General features: G+C 44.9%; 1 protein-coding gene across 4 annotated transcripts in view; it reads right to left on the bottom strand.

Moving 5' to 3' along the window:
• The window catches only part of KATNA1 (katanin catalytic subunit A1), a 210,729-nt gene that overhangs the window by 79,098 nt on the left and 114,446 nt on the right, over positions 1-17,185 (bottom strand). For all 4 annotated transcript variants that reach the window (XM_030198056.1, XM_030198054.1, XM_030198057.1 and 1 more), the window contains one exon: positions 15,975-16,080. In XM_030198056.1, coding sequence (XP_030053916.1) covers positions 15,975-16,080 — 106 coding nt within the window. The remainder of the gene's footprint in view (positions 1-15,974; positions 16,081-17,185) is intronic.

Here is a 17,185-nt window from a genome sequence, read left to right on the forward strand (position 1 = left end):
ACTCGATAGGTGTAGAAGGTATTCAAGAATGGTCTGTGTAGCGCAAGCAAGGGGATCTAGGGCCTTACTCTCATATCAGACGGCAAACTTCCTCCATTTGAAAGAATAGCACCTCTTGCCAGCAAGACTCGTGAGACACCCTCCGAAAGACCTAAGGAAGCGAATTCTAGGCTCTCAACAAGCTCTGAGAGCCAGACACTGGAGGTTGGGATGTAGAAGAGGCCCCTTGCTTTGCGTGATGAGGGTCAGAAAACACTCCAATCTCCATGGTTCTTTGGAGGATAACTCCAGAAGAAGAGGGAACCATATCTGCTGCGGCCAAGTAGGGTGTGATCAGAATCATGGTTCTGCGGTCTTGCTTGAGTTTCAACAAAGTTTTCCTAACTAGGGAAATGGGAGGATACGTATACAGAAGACCTGTCCCCTGAGGAGAAAGGCATCTTGTAGGATTGAACTACAGTCCACCAGGACAAAACGAATAGACAAGATGAAGAAATGTTTACAGAGATTAGGAAAGCTGGCAAATTAGGCAATGCTATAATAATGGGTGATTTCAATTACCCCAATATTGACTGGATAAATATTACAACAGGGAGTGCCAGGGAGATAAGGATCAGCTGCTAATGTTAGGACACTAAATCAGGCGTGGACGTTATTCAAAACTACCATCTTGGAAGCCCAGTCCAGATGCATTCCACATATTTGCAAAGGTGGAAAGAAGAGAAAACGACAGACAGCATGGTTAAAAGGTGAAGGCCATTACAGCCAAAAGATTGTCCTTCAAAGACTGGGAAAAGGATCCAAATGAAGAAAATAAGAAGCAACATAAGCACTGGCAAGTCAGATGCAAAGCATTAATAAAGAAGGCTAAAAGACAATATGAAGAGAAACTTGATGCAGAGGCTAAAACTCACAATAACAACTTTTTCAGATACATCAGAAGCAGAAATCCTGCAAGGGAATCTGTAGGACCATTAGATCATGAAGGAGCAAAAGGGGCGCTCAGGGAAGACAAGGGCATAGCAGAAAAACTGAATTAATTCTTTCCTTCTGTTTTTACAGAAGATGATGTAAGAGATTTGCCTGTTCCGGAAATGGTTTTCAAGGATGACGAAGTGGAGGAAATGAAAGAAATCTCGATGAATCTGAAAGATGTAACTGAGCCAAACTGCCAAATTAAAGGGGCAGTAAATCACCTGGACCAGATGGCATGCATCTAAGGGTACTCAAACATGAATCGCTGATCTGCTGTTAGTAATAGGTACCCTGTCGTTAAAATCGTCCGTAATACCTGAAGGTTGGAGGATGGCCAATGTGACGCCAATTTTATAAAAGGGTTCTAGAGGTGACCTGGAAAATTATAGACCGGTAAGCCTGACGTCAGTGCCAGGCAAAATAGTGAAAACTATTAGAAAAATACAGAACACGTAGCCAAACACGGTTTAATGGAAAGAGTCAGCATGGGTTCAGCCATGGGAAGTCATGCCTCACCAATCTGCTTCATTTCTTTGAAGGCGTGAATAAACATGTGGATAAAGGTGAGCTGGTTAATGTAGAGTGTCTGGAAAGAATAATCCAAATCATAGTTATCTACCGCTAGGGTCCACCTAGATAAAGATCTAGGTGTCATTGTAGATAATACATAATACGCTGAAATCTTCTACTCAGTGTGTGGCGGCAGCCAAAAAAAGCAAACAGGATGCTAGGAATTATTAGGAAAGGGAAGGCAAATAAGACTGAAAACACTATAATGCCTTTGTATCACTCCAAGGTGTATCGCACCTTCAGTATTGCATTCAGTTCTGCTCGCCTTATCTCAAAAAAGATATAGCGAAATTAGAAAAGGTTCAAAGAAGAGCGACCAAAATGATAAAGTTGATGGAAATCTTCTCATATGAGGTTAGAGCTCTTCAGTTTGGAAAAGAGACGGATGAGGGGAGATATCATTGAGGTGTACAAAATCCTGAGTGGTGTAGAATGAGTAGAAGTAAATCAATGTTTTATTCTTTCCAAAAGTACAAAGACTAGGGACACTCGAGGAAGTTACGTGAAAATACTTTTAAAACAAATAGGAGAAAATATGTTTTCACTCAACGAATAGTTAAGCTCTGAAACTCTGCCGGAGGATGTATTTATTTTTTATTTTATTTATTTGCATTTGTATCCCACATTTTCCCACCTATTTGCGGGCTCAGTGTGGCTTACAATACATTGTAAATGATGGAAATACAATTAGTTGTAATACGATTATGGATTACATTATGAAGAGTTATGGGAAGACAGAGTAAATTCAGGATATCATTTGGGAATAGAACAGCGGAATATAACAGTGGTGAATTGAGAAGGGGACAAAACAGTATCAGGGGAACATAAAGGTCTAACAATTTTATCTGTGGGTAGGGTTTTAAGAGTGGTGAAGATACGGGAGAAGAGAATTCAGAAGAGATTAGTTTGTATGGACTTCATGTGTTTTGATCCTTGCCGTAGATTTTCTCAAAGAGATAAGTCTTCAGTAGTTTGCGGAAGTCGGTCAGTTCGTAGATCGTTTTCAGGTTGCGTGGTAGTGTATTCCAGAGTTGTGCGCTCATGTATGCGAAGGTTGATCCGTGCAGTACTTTGTATTTTATGCCTTTGCACTTAGGGAAATGGAGATTGAGGAAGGTTCGGGACGATCTTTTAGCGTTTCTAGGTGGCAGGTCTATTAAATCAGACATGTATGCAGGGGCTTCGCCGTGAATGATTTTGTGGACTAAGGTGCATACTTTAAAAGTGATGCGTTCCTTGAGTGGTAGCCAGTGTAGTTTCTCCCGTAGGGGTTTCGCACTTTCGTATTTTGGTTTTCCTAAGATGAGTCTGGCTGCTGTATTCTGGGCTGTTTGAAGTTTCCTCAGTATTTGTCCTTTGCATCCTGCGTATAATGAGTTGCAATAATCCAGGTGACTGAGTACGAGTGATTGCACTAGACTGCGGAAGACAGATCTTGGAAAGAATGGTCTAATTCTTTTCAGTTTCCACATGGAGTAGAACATTTTTTTGGTTGTGTTGTTCGCATGAGTCTCGAGTGTTAGGTGGCGGTCAATAGTGACTCCAAGGATTTTTAAAGTTTCTGAGATTGGCAGATTTAGTTTAGGTGTGTTAATGGCGGTAAATTTATTCGTGTTGTATTGGGAGGTAAGTATGAGGCATTGAGTTTTTTCTGCGTTCAGTTTCAGTCGGAATGCATCTGCCCAGGTGTTCATGATGTGTAGACTTTGGTTGATTTCGTTAGAAATTTCATTAATGTCTTTTTTAAATGGAATATATATCGTTACATCATCGACATATATGTATGGGTTAAGGTTTGATAGAAGTTTTGCCAGGGGGGTCATCATTAGATTGAAAATAGTTGGTGAGAGGGGGGGATCCTTGAGGTACTCCACAGTCAAGTGTCCATGCAGCAGACATAGTTGAGTTTGATGTGACTTGATATGAGCGTAAGGTTAAGAACCCCTTGAACCAGTTTAGGACATTGCCTCCGATGCCAAAATATTCGAGGATGTGTAATAGGATTCCGTGGTCTACCATATCAAAGGCACTTGACATGTCGAATTGTAAGAGGAGTATATTGGTGCCGGTTGCAATCATTTGTTTAAATTTGGTCATTAGGGTAATTAATACTGTTTCTGTGCTGTGATTTGACCAGAATCCTGATTGGGAATCATGTAGTATGGAGAACTTGTTGAGGTAATTTGTGAGTTGTTTGGTAACCATCCCTTCAGTTATTTTGGTTATTAATGGTATAGATGCTACTGGTCTGTAGTTAGTTATTTCGCTTGTGTTTTTCTTTGTGTCCTTGGGTATTGGGGTGAGTAAAATGTTTCCTTTTTCTTTTGGGAAAAGTCCGTTTTGTAGCATGAAATTCATGTGGTTAGTTAGGTCTATTATGAATTGTTGAGGGGCTGATTTCATGAGGTTGTTTGGGCAGATATCTAGTTTGCATTGGGATTTGGCGAATCTTTTGAGCGTTTTAGATATGAGGTCCTCTGATAGTAGTTCGAATTCGGTCCAGATCCTGTCTGTTGGGTATATTCCGTCTTCTGGGTCTAGACAGTTTAGGAGTGTTGCGTATTCAGTAGGGCTGGTGGGTATTTTAAGTCGTAGTTGTATGATTTTTTCCTTGAAGTATTTTGCGAGGTCGTCAACCCCTGGTGTATCTTTGCTGTTGTTTGTTACTGGTGTGGTGTCTAGCAATTTGTTTACAAGGTGGAAGAGTTTGTGTGTGTCTTTGTAGTTTGGTCCAATCATTGTTTTATAGTGTAGTCTTTTAGTCTGTTGGATGGTATATTTGTATTTCCTCCGGAGTGATTTCCAGGCATTCAGTGTATGTTCGTCTTTCTTTTTGTTCCATGTGCGTTCTAGTTTTCTGACTTGTGTTTTGAGTTTGAGTGTAGTAATATCAGTTGGGGTATCTGGGTTTAATAAAGGTTTAGATAAATTTCTAGAGGAAAACTCCATAGTCTGTTATTGAGATAAGACATGGGGAAGAAACTACTTGCCTCAAGATTGGTAGCATGGAATGTTGCTGCTAATTGGGTTTTTGCCAGGTACTAATCACCTGGCTTGGCCACTGTTTGGAAAACAGGATACTTGGCTAGATGGACCATTGGTCTGACTCAGTATGGCTACTCTTATGTTCTTATGATGATAGTCTGTCATGCGCCTGAACCCTGGAACAGAACCAAGGGACTTTGTGGTTGATCTGAGTGGCAAAAAGATCCACCGAGGGGGACAATCTTGCGGGTTAAGCCCATATTGAGAGACCACTCATGTGGTTGCATTATCCTGCTCAATCTGTTGGCCAGGGTATTGTTTTTCCTGCCAGATAAGTGGCTCAAAGAAACATGTCATGTTGGCGAGCCCAATGCCACATCCGGATGGCTTCCTGACCCAGAGGGCATGATCCAGTGCCCCCCCCCCCCCCACTCCGCTTGTTGGAGTAATACATTGCAAACGGATTGTCTCAATGAGTACAATTTGATGAGACATCTGATCTCTGAAGGTCTTTAGAGTGTTCCAGATTGCCCGGAGCTCCAGGAGATTGATCTGAAGATTCGTTTCCTGGGTGGACCAAACGCCATGAGTGTGAAGTCCATCTACATGAGCCCTCCCCATCCCAGGAGAGATGCATTCGTCATCAGCACTTTTGTGGCTGAGTAATTTGGAAGTCCCAGAATCAAACTAGATTGAATGGTCCACCACTGAAGAGAGCGTACAAGCTCTGAGGACACTTGGATGACATCTTCGAGGCTCCCAGTAGCTTGATACCACTGAGAAGCCAGAGTCCATTCAGCTGTGAAGACGTGTCATGGGTGTAACATACAAAGTGGAAGCCATGTGGCCCAACAATATCAACGTCTGCCGAGCTATGACCTACTGAGAGGCTCAAATCTTGGAAGAGAGTGCGAGAAGAGTGTCCGCTCTCAGTTCCAGAAAGCAGACTCGAACCTTCTGTGTATCAAGCAGGGCTCCTATGTATTCCAATAGCTGGACAGGGCAAAGATAGGACTTGGGGTAGTTTAAAAATGAACCCTGGTAGCTTGAGCACCCGAATAGTCATTTGCATGGACTCCTGAGCTACATCTGAGGAGGTGTTCTTAACCAGCCAATCATCGAGATCTGAAAACACATGGAGGCATATTTTCAAAGCACTTTGGGAGGCTAAGTTCCATAGGTTTCTATGGAACTTTGGGAGGCTAAGTGCTTTGAAAATGAGCCTCATGGACTCCCAATCTGCGTAGAAATGCTGCAACTGCCGCTACATATTTGATGAAGACCCTAGGAGCTGATGCGAGGCCAAAAAGCAACATGCAATACTGAAAATGATGTGTTCCCAGCAAAAATTGAAGATACATCCGGTGGGCTAGAAGTATCGGGATGTGAGTATATGCATAGTTTAAGTCCAGAGAGCATAGCCAATCGTTTTGGTTTTTTTTAATCATTAGGCGAAGGGTGCCCAAGGAAAACATTCTGAACTTTTCTCGAACTAGGAATTTGTTCAGGCCCCTTGGTCTAGGATGGGACACCCCCACCCCGTTCTCTTCTGCACAAGGACGAACCTGGAATAGAATCCCTGCTCTTCCTCCCCTGGTGTAATAGGCTCGACCGCATGGGCATTCAGAAGGGCTGAGTGTTCCTTTGCAAGCACCTGCCTGTGCTGAGAGCTGAATGAATGAGCTCTCGATGGGCAATTTGGAGGTTTTAGATACCAACTGAGCGCATATTTGAGACAGACTATTTGAAGAACCCACCGGTCAGAGGTTATAAGAGGCCACCTTTCGTGGAAAAACCTCAGTCTCCCCCTGACCACCAAATCATCTGTCATGGACATTTTTGCTGCGGCTATGCTCTGCTGGAGCCAATCAAAAGCTCATCCCCTGCTTTAACTGGGGAGCAGCAGGGGTTTTAGGTGTACGCTGTTGATGTGATAAACGTGCTGAGACTGAGCCTGAACAGACTGGCGAGTCAAGGGGTTGTACCTATGATAGTAATAGGTACTCCTCCTTGGCTTCCCAAAAGTCCTCCTAGCTTAGGAGGTAGATGCAGAAGGTGAACGGTAAGAGGGATGGTATCAGTATGTTTTTTAATTTGGTCAGTGACCTCCTCAATCTTCTCTCCAAAAAGATTATCCTCCCGGCTCGGGGCATCCACCAACCTCTGCTGAACAGAATGTTCCAAGTCAAAAACACGCAGCCATGAGAGTCTGCGCATTGCTATATTCTGAGCAGAGATCCTGGATGCCACATCAAAAGTGTCATAAGTGCCCCGGCCAAGAACTTTCGGCAGACCTTCTGCTGCTTGACCAACTGGCAAAGTGACTCTGCCTGCTCTGGAGAAGTGTCTCAGCCAGGTCTGACAACTTGCACACAGTTTCGCAAGTGGATGCTCATGAAGAGCTGGTATGATTGTATTCGGGAGATGAGCATTGAAGCCTGGTACTTCTTCCTCCCAAAAGAATCCAGGGTTCTATTCTCTACCTGGAGGCGCCGAGGCATAGTCCCTGGAACTCCTGGTTCTTTTGAAAGGGGATTCCACCACAATGGAATTGTGAGGCAATTGAAGCTTATCAAAACCAGGTGCACTGTGGATCCAACACTGGGTGTCAATCTTCTTGGGCATGATTGGGACCGACAGAAGGGACTCCCTGTTCCCAAGGACTTCCTGGAGTACTTCATGGAGAGGGACAGTCAGCCTCCCTAGGAGGAGATGTAAAGTCCAGGACCTCGAGCATCTTGGCCCTGAGCTTGTCCTCCACTTCCAAAAGGAAAAGGAAAAGCATCAGCCATTTCCTTAACAAAAGAAGCGAATGAAAGGCTCTCCAGAGACTTTCTCCTTCCAGGCAGAGGGGAGGGTTCAGGGGGAATTCCATAGGACTCATCAGAGGAAAAGAACCTTGGATCCTTCTCTGAATCCCATGAGCGCTCCTCTTCGGTGTCGGACAATACCTCCTAATGGGGATGTCAAGACCGAGCCTGCCTCAACGTTGAGGAACCATGTGCTCAAGAACAGTGTTGAGAAGTCATAGTAACATAGTAGATGACGGCAGAGAAAGACCTATACGGTCCATCCAGTCTGCCCAACAAGATAAACTCATATGTGCTACTTTATGTGTATACCTGACCTTGATTTGTATCTGCCATTTTCAGGGCACAGACCGTAGAAATCTGCCCTGCACTAGCCCCACCTCCCAACCACTGGCTCTGCCACCCAATCTCCGCTAAGCTTCTGAGGATCCATTCCTTCTGAACAGGATTCCTTTATATTTATCCCACGCATTTTTGAATTCTGTTACTGTTTTCACCTCCACCACCTCCCGCGGGAGGGCATTCCAAGTATCCACCACTCTCTGACATTTTTCTTGAGTCTGCCCCCCTTCAATCTCATTTCATGTCCTCTAGTTCTACCACCTTCTCATCTACGGAAAAGGTTTGTTTGCGGATTAATACCTTTCAAATATTTTAACGTCTGTATCATATCACCCCTGCCACCTCGACTCTGGTGAAGCTTCCTCCAAAGACATCGAGTAAGTGCTCGCTTGGGTGGCAGTCAACATGGAGCAGTTTGTGGCATTGGTACTGGATGATGCACCACAGGCTGAGGGCCAAGCAAGGCAGGCAGAGTAGGTGCAAGCACCCCCAACGCACGGCGTTGCATCAGGTCATCCAGCAGCTCAGGGACCAAGGCCTGAATGCACTCATCGAGGGCCAACACCAGGAAAAGCTGGGGTGTCGGTTCACGTGCAGGTTGTAGAGCTGCCGAGGTCGATGCAGAAGCTGGGTCAGCTGCTGGGAGACCGACACATCTGCACCTCCTGAATGGAGGGGGAGCAGTCCTCCCAGCATCGAAGCTTCTCGGGTATTGAATCCTTTGGCACCCCAGAGTTCCTGGCACCATGTGTCGAAGGCGACTGATGACAATGCTTCTTGGCCTTCACCTGAAGCGTGCCACCGAGGCTCATTGGTGCGAATGAGGACGACATCGAATCCACACGTCGCCTTGGGGTCAGGTTCGATGATGGATGGTCCTAGGGGGCTCTGCACAGCAGGATGCCTCAAGGCAGGTGAAGACCCAACTCAGTGCTTCACTGCTCCTAGTGTTTAAGGGTCTAGCAGCAGCCATGCTTACTGATGCTCCCGATGAGACACTCGACATTGATGCTGACGTCAAGTAACTGGACTTGGCTCCAAAAATATTCTCTCGATGAGCTTCTGGGGAAATCTGGGTCCTCTTCATGCGAAGACAGAGAACACAATGGGCTATGGTCGGGCCCAAGACACTGTAGACACCAAGAATGGGTGTCTTGGGCTATATGCAACACCAATAACTCGTATAAAAGTTATTGGGGGATACTCCGATCAGTTTCGGATACAGCGGGGTACGCGGCAGGGCTGCCCCCTGTCGCCCTTGCTCTTTGCTCTGGCGATTGAGCCGCTGGCGCAGAGGATTAGGGAGACAGTCAGCATTGAGGGGATTTTGGTGGGCGATCAAGAGCACAAAGTGGCGTTATTCGCAGATGATATTCTTTTTTATGTAAGTCGCCCGGAAGAGACCCTACATTCTATATGTATGGAGCTTAGAGCGTTTGGAGCTATATCTGGCTTTAAAGTTAACTATGATAAGTCTGAGGTGTTGGGCATTACGGGTCCCACTTTAGATCTGAAGAGTCTGTTAACTGGATTCTCTTTTAAGCATGCCAGAGAGAGCTTTCGGTATCTTGGGGTAAGGCTTCCTCGGGACCTTGCATCTTTATATGGGATTAATTATGTTCCCTTGTTTAGAGAACTTAGAGCAGATTTAAGTAGATGGAAAAATGGGTTGCTTTCATGGTGGGGCAGAATAGCGGTTATCAAGATGAACTTACTTCCTAGGTTGTTGTTCCTCTTCCAGACGCTGCCATTGGAAGTTCCTTCGGGTACCCTGAACAGATTACAGTCTGATATGTCAAACTTTGCTTGGGGAGAGAAAAGGGCGAGGCTATCCAAGCGAATTATGTGGAGTGGAGTGGAGGAAGGAGGGAGGGGGATGCCCAACATTACATGGTACTACCAAGCAGCACAATTAAAGCAGGTGGCGGAATGGAGTAAGGGGGAAAGGGCACCAGTAGCTGTATTAGAGCAACATTTGGAGCCTAGGTGTAATTTGAACGGGGATTGTGGGGATCTGGAAGGATGTGCGCCTCCCGTAGGGGAACTGAAAATCCTTTTATAAGGCATTTGTTACATACATGGGATGTGCTGAAACGCAAATTTAAAAAGGGAGTTAAAACCTCAACAATGGCTCATATTATTCATGAGGTCGAGTTCCCAGCTGGAGAAGCGGGGGGTACGTTTCATGAATGGTATAGAAAAGGCCTGCGGAGATTCCGTGACTTGATGTCAGATGGTACACTAAGGACATTTGAGACACTAAGGAGGAAGTTTGCCCTGCGGGAGTCTGATAACTATGCATATTTGCAGGTCAAACATTATATGAGCAAACAGGGGTGGTTACATGCTGACCCGAGGGAACAGGAGCCCCTAGAAAACATCTGGGTTACACTGGAGGTGGGGAGGAGAGGCATTTCCAGGCTATATAATTATATTAGAGGCAGCACAGTGACTAAACTACCTTATATGAAAGCATGGGAGAGCGATTTGAATTGTGAAATGAGTGTGAAGGAATGGGAAAGGGTATGCATAGAGGTAAAAAAGGCATCTGTGTGTGTATTAATAAAGGAAAATGCCTACAAAGTTTTAAGCAGATGGTAATACACGCCAGATAGGTTAAAACGAATGTATGCTAATGCTTCAGACCGGTGTTGGCGATGTGAAAATGACCTCGGTAGTTTTGTACATGTGTGGTGGTCTTGTACTCTTGTACGTTCTTTTTGGGAAGAAATAATTATGTGCCTGACCTCTGTTTTGGATACACAGTTTCCTGCAGAACCGAAGTGGTGTTTACTGGGGTGGGGAAATAAAAGGGGCAAGAAATGGCAGAAGCGGCTGAAAAGACTGTTTGTCAGCCGCGAAGCTGGAAATAGCAGCCCACTGGAAACAGAGAGTGGGCCCTACGATTGTAGAGTGGAAAACGAGGCTCCGAACTATAATAGGACTTGAGCAACTGACGGACAGACGGAGGGGTAGATTTGACCCTGGCGCGGAGGAGTGGACACACTTAGAACGTTTATGGACTGCTGCTACTAATGCACAGAGTATTCAGCCTTAAAGTGAGGGAGGGGGGGAGGGAGGGGAGAAAATTCATTATGTTTTCAATTGTTTATATTGCAGTTCACTCTATTTGTATCTGTTGTACAGCTGTTAGCTGATTATGTGTATGTATTTAGGAACAACGTGACTAAATAAAAATATTTTTCAAATTAAAAAAAAAAGAATGGGTGTCTTTCCCAGAGATTGTCCAACTGCACTGGGTAAAGCGCTTAAAGCCATTGAGAACCTTCGTGGGCATGGAAGGAAAAACTTCCTCGGCTAAATTAAATGAAGCAATGGTGCCTGAAAGAAAGGGACGGAAAAGATCTTTAGAACTGAGCATTGTGAGGAGACAGTTTTAAAAAAATGCTCTCTCCTCACCATGGTACAAAAAGAACTGAGGAGACCACTTCTCGCGGTGGGCGGGAAGGCTCGCGTGCACACATGCATGCCACAAAGCTCTACTTGTTATAAGTTCCGGACCGGGTGGCTCGGGTCGACATCACCCACTTGTGAGACTAGATAAGCCTGCTTGTCCTCGGAGAACAGGAAGTTTCATCAGAAGGCGGGGGCACAAAAGGAAGATGCTGGACTTGGGGGGCATAGGGACACAGAGGAGTGATGGTGGACACAGGACAGGGGTTAGGGACAGAGTTGTGATGAATGCAAGGAGTTGGACACAGAGAAGGGAGATGCTGAACATGAGGATAGATAGGTACACAGAGATGGAAGATGGATGGTGAGCATGGAAAAGAAGAAATGTCAAATGGGCAGGAGACCCTAACGAGTGAGTTAAGACAGGGGAAAACAGAAACCAGACCCTGAGACCAGACAACAAAAGGTAGAAAAAAAATTATTTTATATTTTGTGATTAGAACATGTCAGATTTGAAATGTGTATCCTGCAAGAGCTGTTACACATGGCTAGGGCTCAGGGCAGAAATTTGTGAAGAGACCTCAAAGCCCACTACCAGTCTGTACCTTCTTCAGCTTTCAGCAGGTTTAGGGCTCTCTGGCCAGGGGCCAGCTCTCCTAGTTGCACTTCCTTAATACTATCTCTAGCATGTGTGATCTTTATATTTGCATAGTATAGGAGGAAATGCATCCCGTTCTATTTCTTTAGTGTGGCATCTTGCTGTTTTGGTTTAATATATGTTTATCAATTGTATTTGACATTTGGGTTGTGTGTGTGTGTGTGTGGACCCAGGTATTCTTTTAACATGAATTTCCTATGTAACATTCTGTAGTAATTTGGCTTGTTCAGTTTTCCCAATAGTGGAGGGGATATTTGTGAGGGGGGGAGAGGGAGACCAGCGTTTTGTTGATCCTTGTTCTGTATTGTTTGTGATTTATAAAATGACAGTTGTATAGAATATTTCTTTTATACTTTAATAAAATGATTTAAAAATAAAATCACAACTGTTCAAGCCTTGGGCAGATGGGATCAGACAAAGCTCGCGGGGGCGGGGACAAACTTTGTACCCGTGTCATTCTCCCCCTGAGGATCAGGCGACCCTCAGGGGGAGGAATGCTGGCTTCGGCCTAACCCCTGGTAAGCCTTCCTCAGCTGAGAGGTGCCCAGCTCTACCACCGGCTGCCTTTCAGGTGCTGTGAAGGACTTGCAGCTCATCTGCATATCCTTTACAGCCTTCTCCGGGGTGACTCCCAGGTCCACTCCGATCCACTCAGGGCCTCCGCTCTTGGTGCCGCGCACCGTTTGGCGTGCGGGGCATTTCTCTCTTTACATCTATTTTCTCCAGTCACTACTGACCTCACCCAATTATACCTAATTCTGAATCACGCTACGGCCCCTATACACATTCTCTTCCTTGCCCTGTCCCTTCCTAATCTTTTCCCTCACCCCCTACTTCTCTCCACTACAGGAACTCACTGCCCATCCATCGACTTCATCACCTCACCTTCTCTCCTACCCTCTTAGCTTTTAATCTTCATCTCTTTCTTCCTTCCATTTTGCCTTCCCCATTCCACCTAAATACCTCTCGCCTTCGACACCTTCATGGCCACACCTCTCCTACTCTCCTCCGCTCTCTTTTACGCCTTCTCTTACTCTCAGCCGGAGACATCAATCCCAATCTTGGCCCTCCTCACCAACTATTATCCCAACTCTACAGATCTCACCATGACCTTTCTAACCTCATCACTATTCCTGTACTCCCCTCCTCTTCTCTGCCCTTCTCTTGCACCCTTTGGAATGCCCGTTCTATCTGCAACAAACTCCCATATGTTCATGACCTCTTTATCTCACGTCACCTCCATCTGCTCGCCATAACAGAAACCTGGCTCTGCCCTGATGACTCTGCTTCAGTCGCAGCCCTCTGCCATGGCGGTTACCTTTTTTCACATACGCCTCGCCCTGCTGGCCGCAGGGGCGGTGTTGGATTACTCCTCTCTCCCTCCTCCAGATTTCAACCCCTTCTTCCACCTCAATCTCAGATTTTCCTCCTTTGAAGTCCACTCTATCCGCCTTTTCTCTCCTCTGCCTCTTCGAATAGCGGTCATTTATCGTCCCCCTGATAAGTCCCTTTCATCCTCTCTCAGTGACTTTGATGCCTGGCTTGCCTTCTTCCATGATCCTTCCTCCCCCTCTCTCATCCTTGGTGACTTTAATATTCCTACTAATGATCCTTCTAACTCTTATATTTCCAAGTTACTCGCTTTAACATCCTCCTTTAATCTCCAACTATGCTCCACCTCCCCCACTCATCAAAATGGTCACTGTCTTGATCTTATCTTCTCCTCCAACTGTTCACCCTCTAGTTTCCTTGCCGCTGATCTTCCCCTCTCTGATCACCATCTTATAACTTTCACACTTAAATCTCCTCCCTCCCAGTCCCGTCCTATCTTATCTAATTTATCTAGGAATCTTCATGGTATTGACCCTTCATCTCTACCCTCCCATGTTTCAAACCTCCTCTCGACTATGGCACCATCCACGTCTGTCAACGAGGCTGTTTCTTCTTACAACAATATTCTATCATCTGTCTTAGACACTCTTGCACCTTTGATGACCCGCCCTATAAGGCGTACAAACCCCAACCTTGGCTGACTTCTAATATCCGCTACCTACGTTCCTGTACCCACTCCGCCGAACGCCTCTGGCGGAAATCTCGGGCCCTTGCTGATTTCTTACACTTTAAGTTCATGCTGACTGCCTTCCAATCTGCTCTTTTACGCGCCAAACAGGATTATTATATCCAACTGACTAACTCTCTTGGCTCTAACCCTCGACTTCTCTTCACCACATTGAACTCTCTCCTCAAGGTGCCCCCTCCCCCAACTCCCCCTTCATTATCTCCTCAGACCCTTGCTGAATTCTTTCACGACAAGGTTCAAAAGATAAACCTTGCATTCTCTACCTCGCCACTTCTCCCTCCACTAGTCCGTTCCCCTCTCTCTCCTTCCCCTCATTCCCTTTCCTCCTTTCCTGAAGTTACTATTGAGGAAACTATACTTCTCCTATCTTCCTCAAAATGTACCACCTGTTCCTCTGATCCCATTCCCACCCACCTTCTTAATGCCATCTCTCCTGCTCTTATTCCTTTTATCTGTCACACTTCTCAACCTCTCACTTTCCACTGCGACTGTCCCTGCTGCCTTTAAACATGCTGTGGTCACACCTCTCCTTAAGAAGCCTTCACTCGACCCTACTTGTCCCTCTAATTACCGACCCATCGCCCTCCTTCCCTTTCTCTCCAAATTACTTGAGCGTGCTGTTCACCGCCACTGCCTTGATTTTCTCTCCTCACATGCTATTCTTGACCCACTACAATCTGGTTTTCGTCCTCTCCACTCAACCAAAACTGCGCTTACTAAAGTCTCCAATGACCTATTACTGGCTAAATCCAGAGGTCAATATTCCATCCTCATTCTTTTTGATCTTTCCGCTGCTTTTGACACTGTCGATCATAGCATACTGCTCGATACCCTGTCCTCACTTGGATTCCAGGGCTCTGTCCTTTCCTGGTTCTCTTCCTACCTCTCCCTCCGCACCTTTAGTGTTCACTCTGGTGGATCCTCTTCTACTTCTCTGCCTGTCGGCGTACCTCAGGGTTCTGTTCTTGGTCCCCTCCTCTTTTTTGGTTCATTAATCTCATCCCATGGCTTTTCCTACCATCTCTATGCTGATGACTCCCAAATCTACCTTTCTAACCCTGATATTCACCTTGCATCCAAACCAAAGTTTCAGCATGCTTGTCTGACATTGCTGTCTGGATGTCTCAACGCCACCTGAAATTAAATATGACCAAAACCGAGCTTCTCATTTTCCCCCCCAAACCCACCTCCCCGCTGCCCCCGTTTTCTATTTCTGTTGATGGCTCTCTCATTCTCCCTGTCTCCTCAGCTCAAAACCTTGGGGTTATCTTTGACTCTTCTCTCTCCTTCTCTGCTCATATCCAGCAGATCGCCAAGACCTGTTGTTTCTTTCTTTACAACATCCGTAAAATCCGCCCCTTTCTTTCTGAGCACTCTACCAAAACCCTCATCCACACCCTTGTCACCTCTCATTTGGACTACTGCAATCTGCTTCTTGTTGGCCTCCCACTTAGTCACCTCTCCCCTCTCCAGTTGGTTCAAAACTCTGCTGCCCGTCTCGTCTTCCCGCCAGGGTCGCTTTACTCATACTACCCCTCTCCTCAAGTCGCTTCACTGGCTCCCTATCCGTTTTCGCATCCTGTTCAAACTTCTTCTACTAACCTATAAATGTACTCACTCTGCTGCTCCCCAGTATCTCTCCACACTCGTTCTTCCTTACACCCCTTCCCGTGCACTCCGTTCCCTGGATAAATCCTTCTTATCTGTTCCCTTCTCCGCTACTGCCAACTCCAGACTTCGCTCCTTCTGTCTTGCTGCGCCCTATGCCTGGAATAGACTTCCTGAGCCCCTACGTCTTGCCCCATCCTTGACCATCTTTAAATCTAGATTGAAAGCCCACCTCTTTAACATTGCTTTTGACTCATAACCACTTGTATTCACTCACCTCCACCTACCCTCCTCTCCTCTTTCCTCTGCACATTAATTGATTTTGTTTGCTTTATTTTTTGTCTACTAGATTGTAAGCTCTTTGAGCAGGGACTGTCTTTCTTCTATGTTTGTGCAGCATTGCGTACGCTTTGTAGCGCTATAGAAATGCTAAATAGTAGTAGTAGTAATTATAACAAAAGCTCAAACAGTAATATTCAGTTTTATACCTATCTGAATAATCTCTCAGCTACACACATTTTCTTTTTCTTACCTTCCACGGTCTCCTAATTCCCTTAAAGAACTCTGGCATCCACATTGGTAAAACTACAGCTTCCTTCAACAATTTTTTGGCCTCTTCTAAATCTGCGATATCATCCCTAGGGGAAAAAAAAAAGAATTTCACTATACTACAAGTATTAATACAGCACTAAAACGTTTTCCAAACATAAAATTAGATAAAAAGAAATTCATCTAAGTTAGGTAAAAAATGATATGATTATAAAACTATGATATGCTTATAAAACAATTCTTAGTGCGAAGTTTGGTGTGCTATAAAATTTCAGCAGGCATAGCATTTGCATAAGGTTTCTCATAAAAGGATGAAAAAATTAGATAAAGTTATGCAGAAAGTCTTATAACATTTTTGAATTGCAAGGAGATGATCCCAGTTTTCTATGGTGCAAAACACTATCATTCATCACAAACAATTCCACTAGAAGTATCTAAATTTCCAAGTTATTCTAAAGCTAAAACCAGTATTTTACCTGAAGAAATGGGGAGTTTGAAAAAGGTCATCAAGCCTCACTATGAGTAAAAGGAACAAACTGAGGTTAGGTTGGGAGAGAGGGAGAATATGATGGGAATTTAATTTGAAAAGTCCCATGCATACTACCTTCATACTTTTGGACCTACTTCAAAGTACGTGCAAAAGTACATAAGTACATAAGTAATGCCATACTGGGAAAAGACCAAGGGTCCATCGAGCCAAGCATCCTGTCCACGACAGCGGCCAATCCAGGCCAAGGGCACCTGGCAAGCTTCCCAAACGTACAAACATTCTATACATGTTATTCCTGGATTTTGGAGTTTTCCAAGTCCGTTTAGTAGCGGTTTATGGACTTGTCCTTTAGGAAACCGTCCAACCCCTTTTTAAACTCTGCTAAGCTAACCGCCTTCACCACTTTCTCCGGCAACGAATTCCAGAGTTTAATTACACGTTGGGTGAAGAAAAATTTTCTCCGATTTGTTTTAAATTTACTACACTGTAGTTTCATCGCATGCCCCCTAGTCCTAGTATTTTTGGAAAGCATGAACAGACGCTTCACATGTACATGGGTACAAAACTTATCAAAGTTATACATACACCACTTCTTTCAAACAACAAAACTAAAACTGACACTACCTAAAGTGCTTAACAAAATAATTAAACTAATACACAGTCTAAGGACTTCACTGCTTAATAGACCAAAGAATGGTCACTGC

Source organism: Microcaecilia unicolor, chromosome 3 (assembly GCF_901765095.1).
Source record: "Microcaecilia unicolor chromosome 3, aMicUni1.1, whole genome shotgun sequence".
Classification (NCBI taxonomy): Eukaryota; Metazoa; Chordata; class Amphibia; order Gymnophiona; family Siphonopidae; genus Microcaecilia; species Microcaecilia unicolor.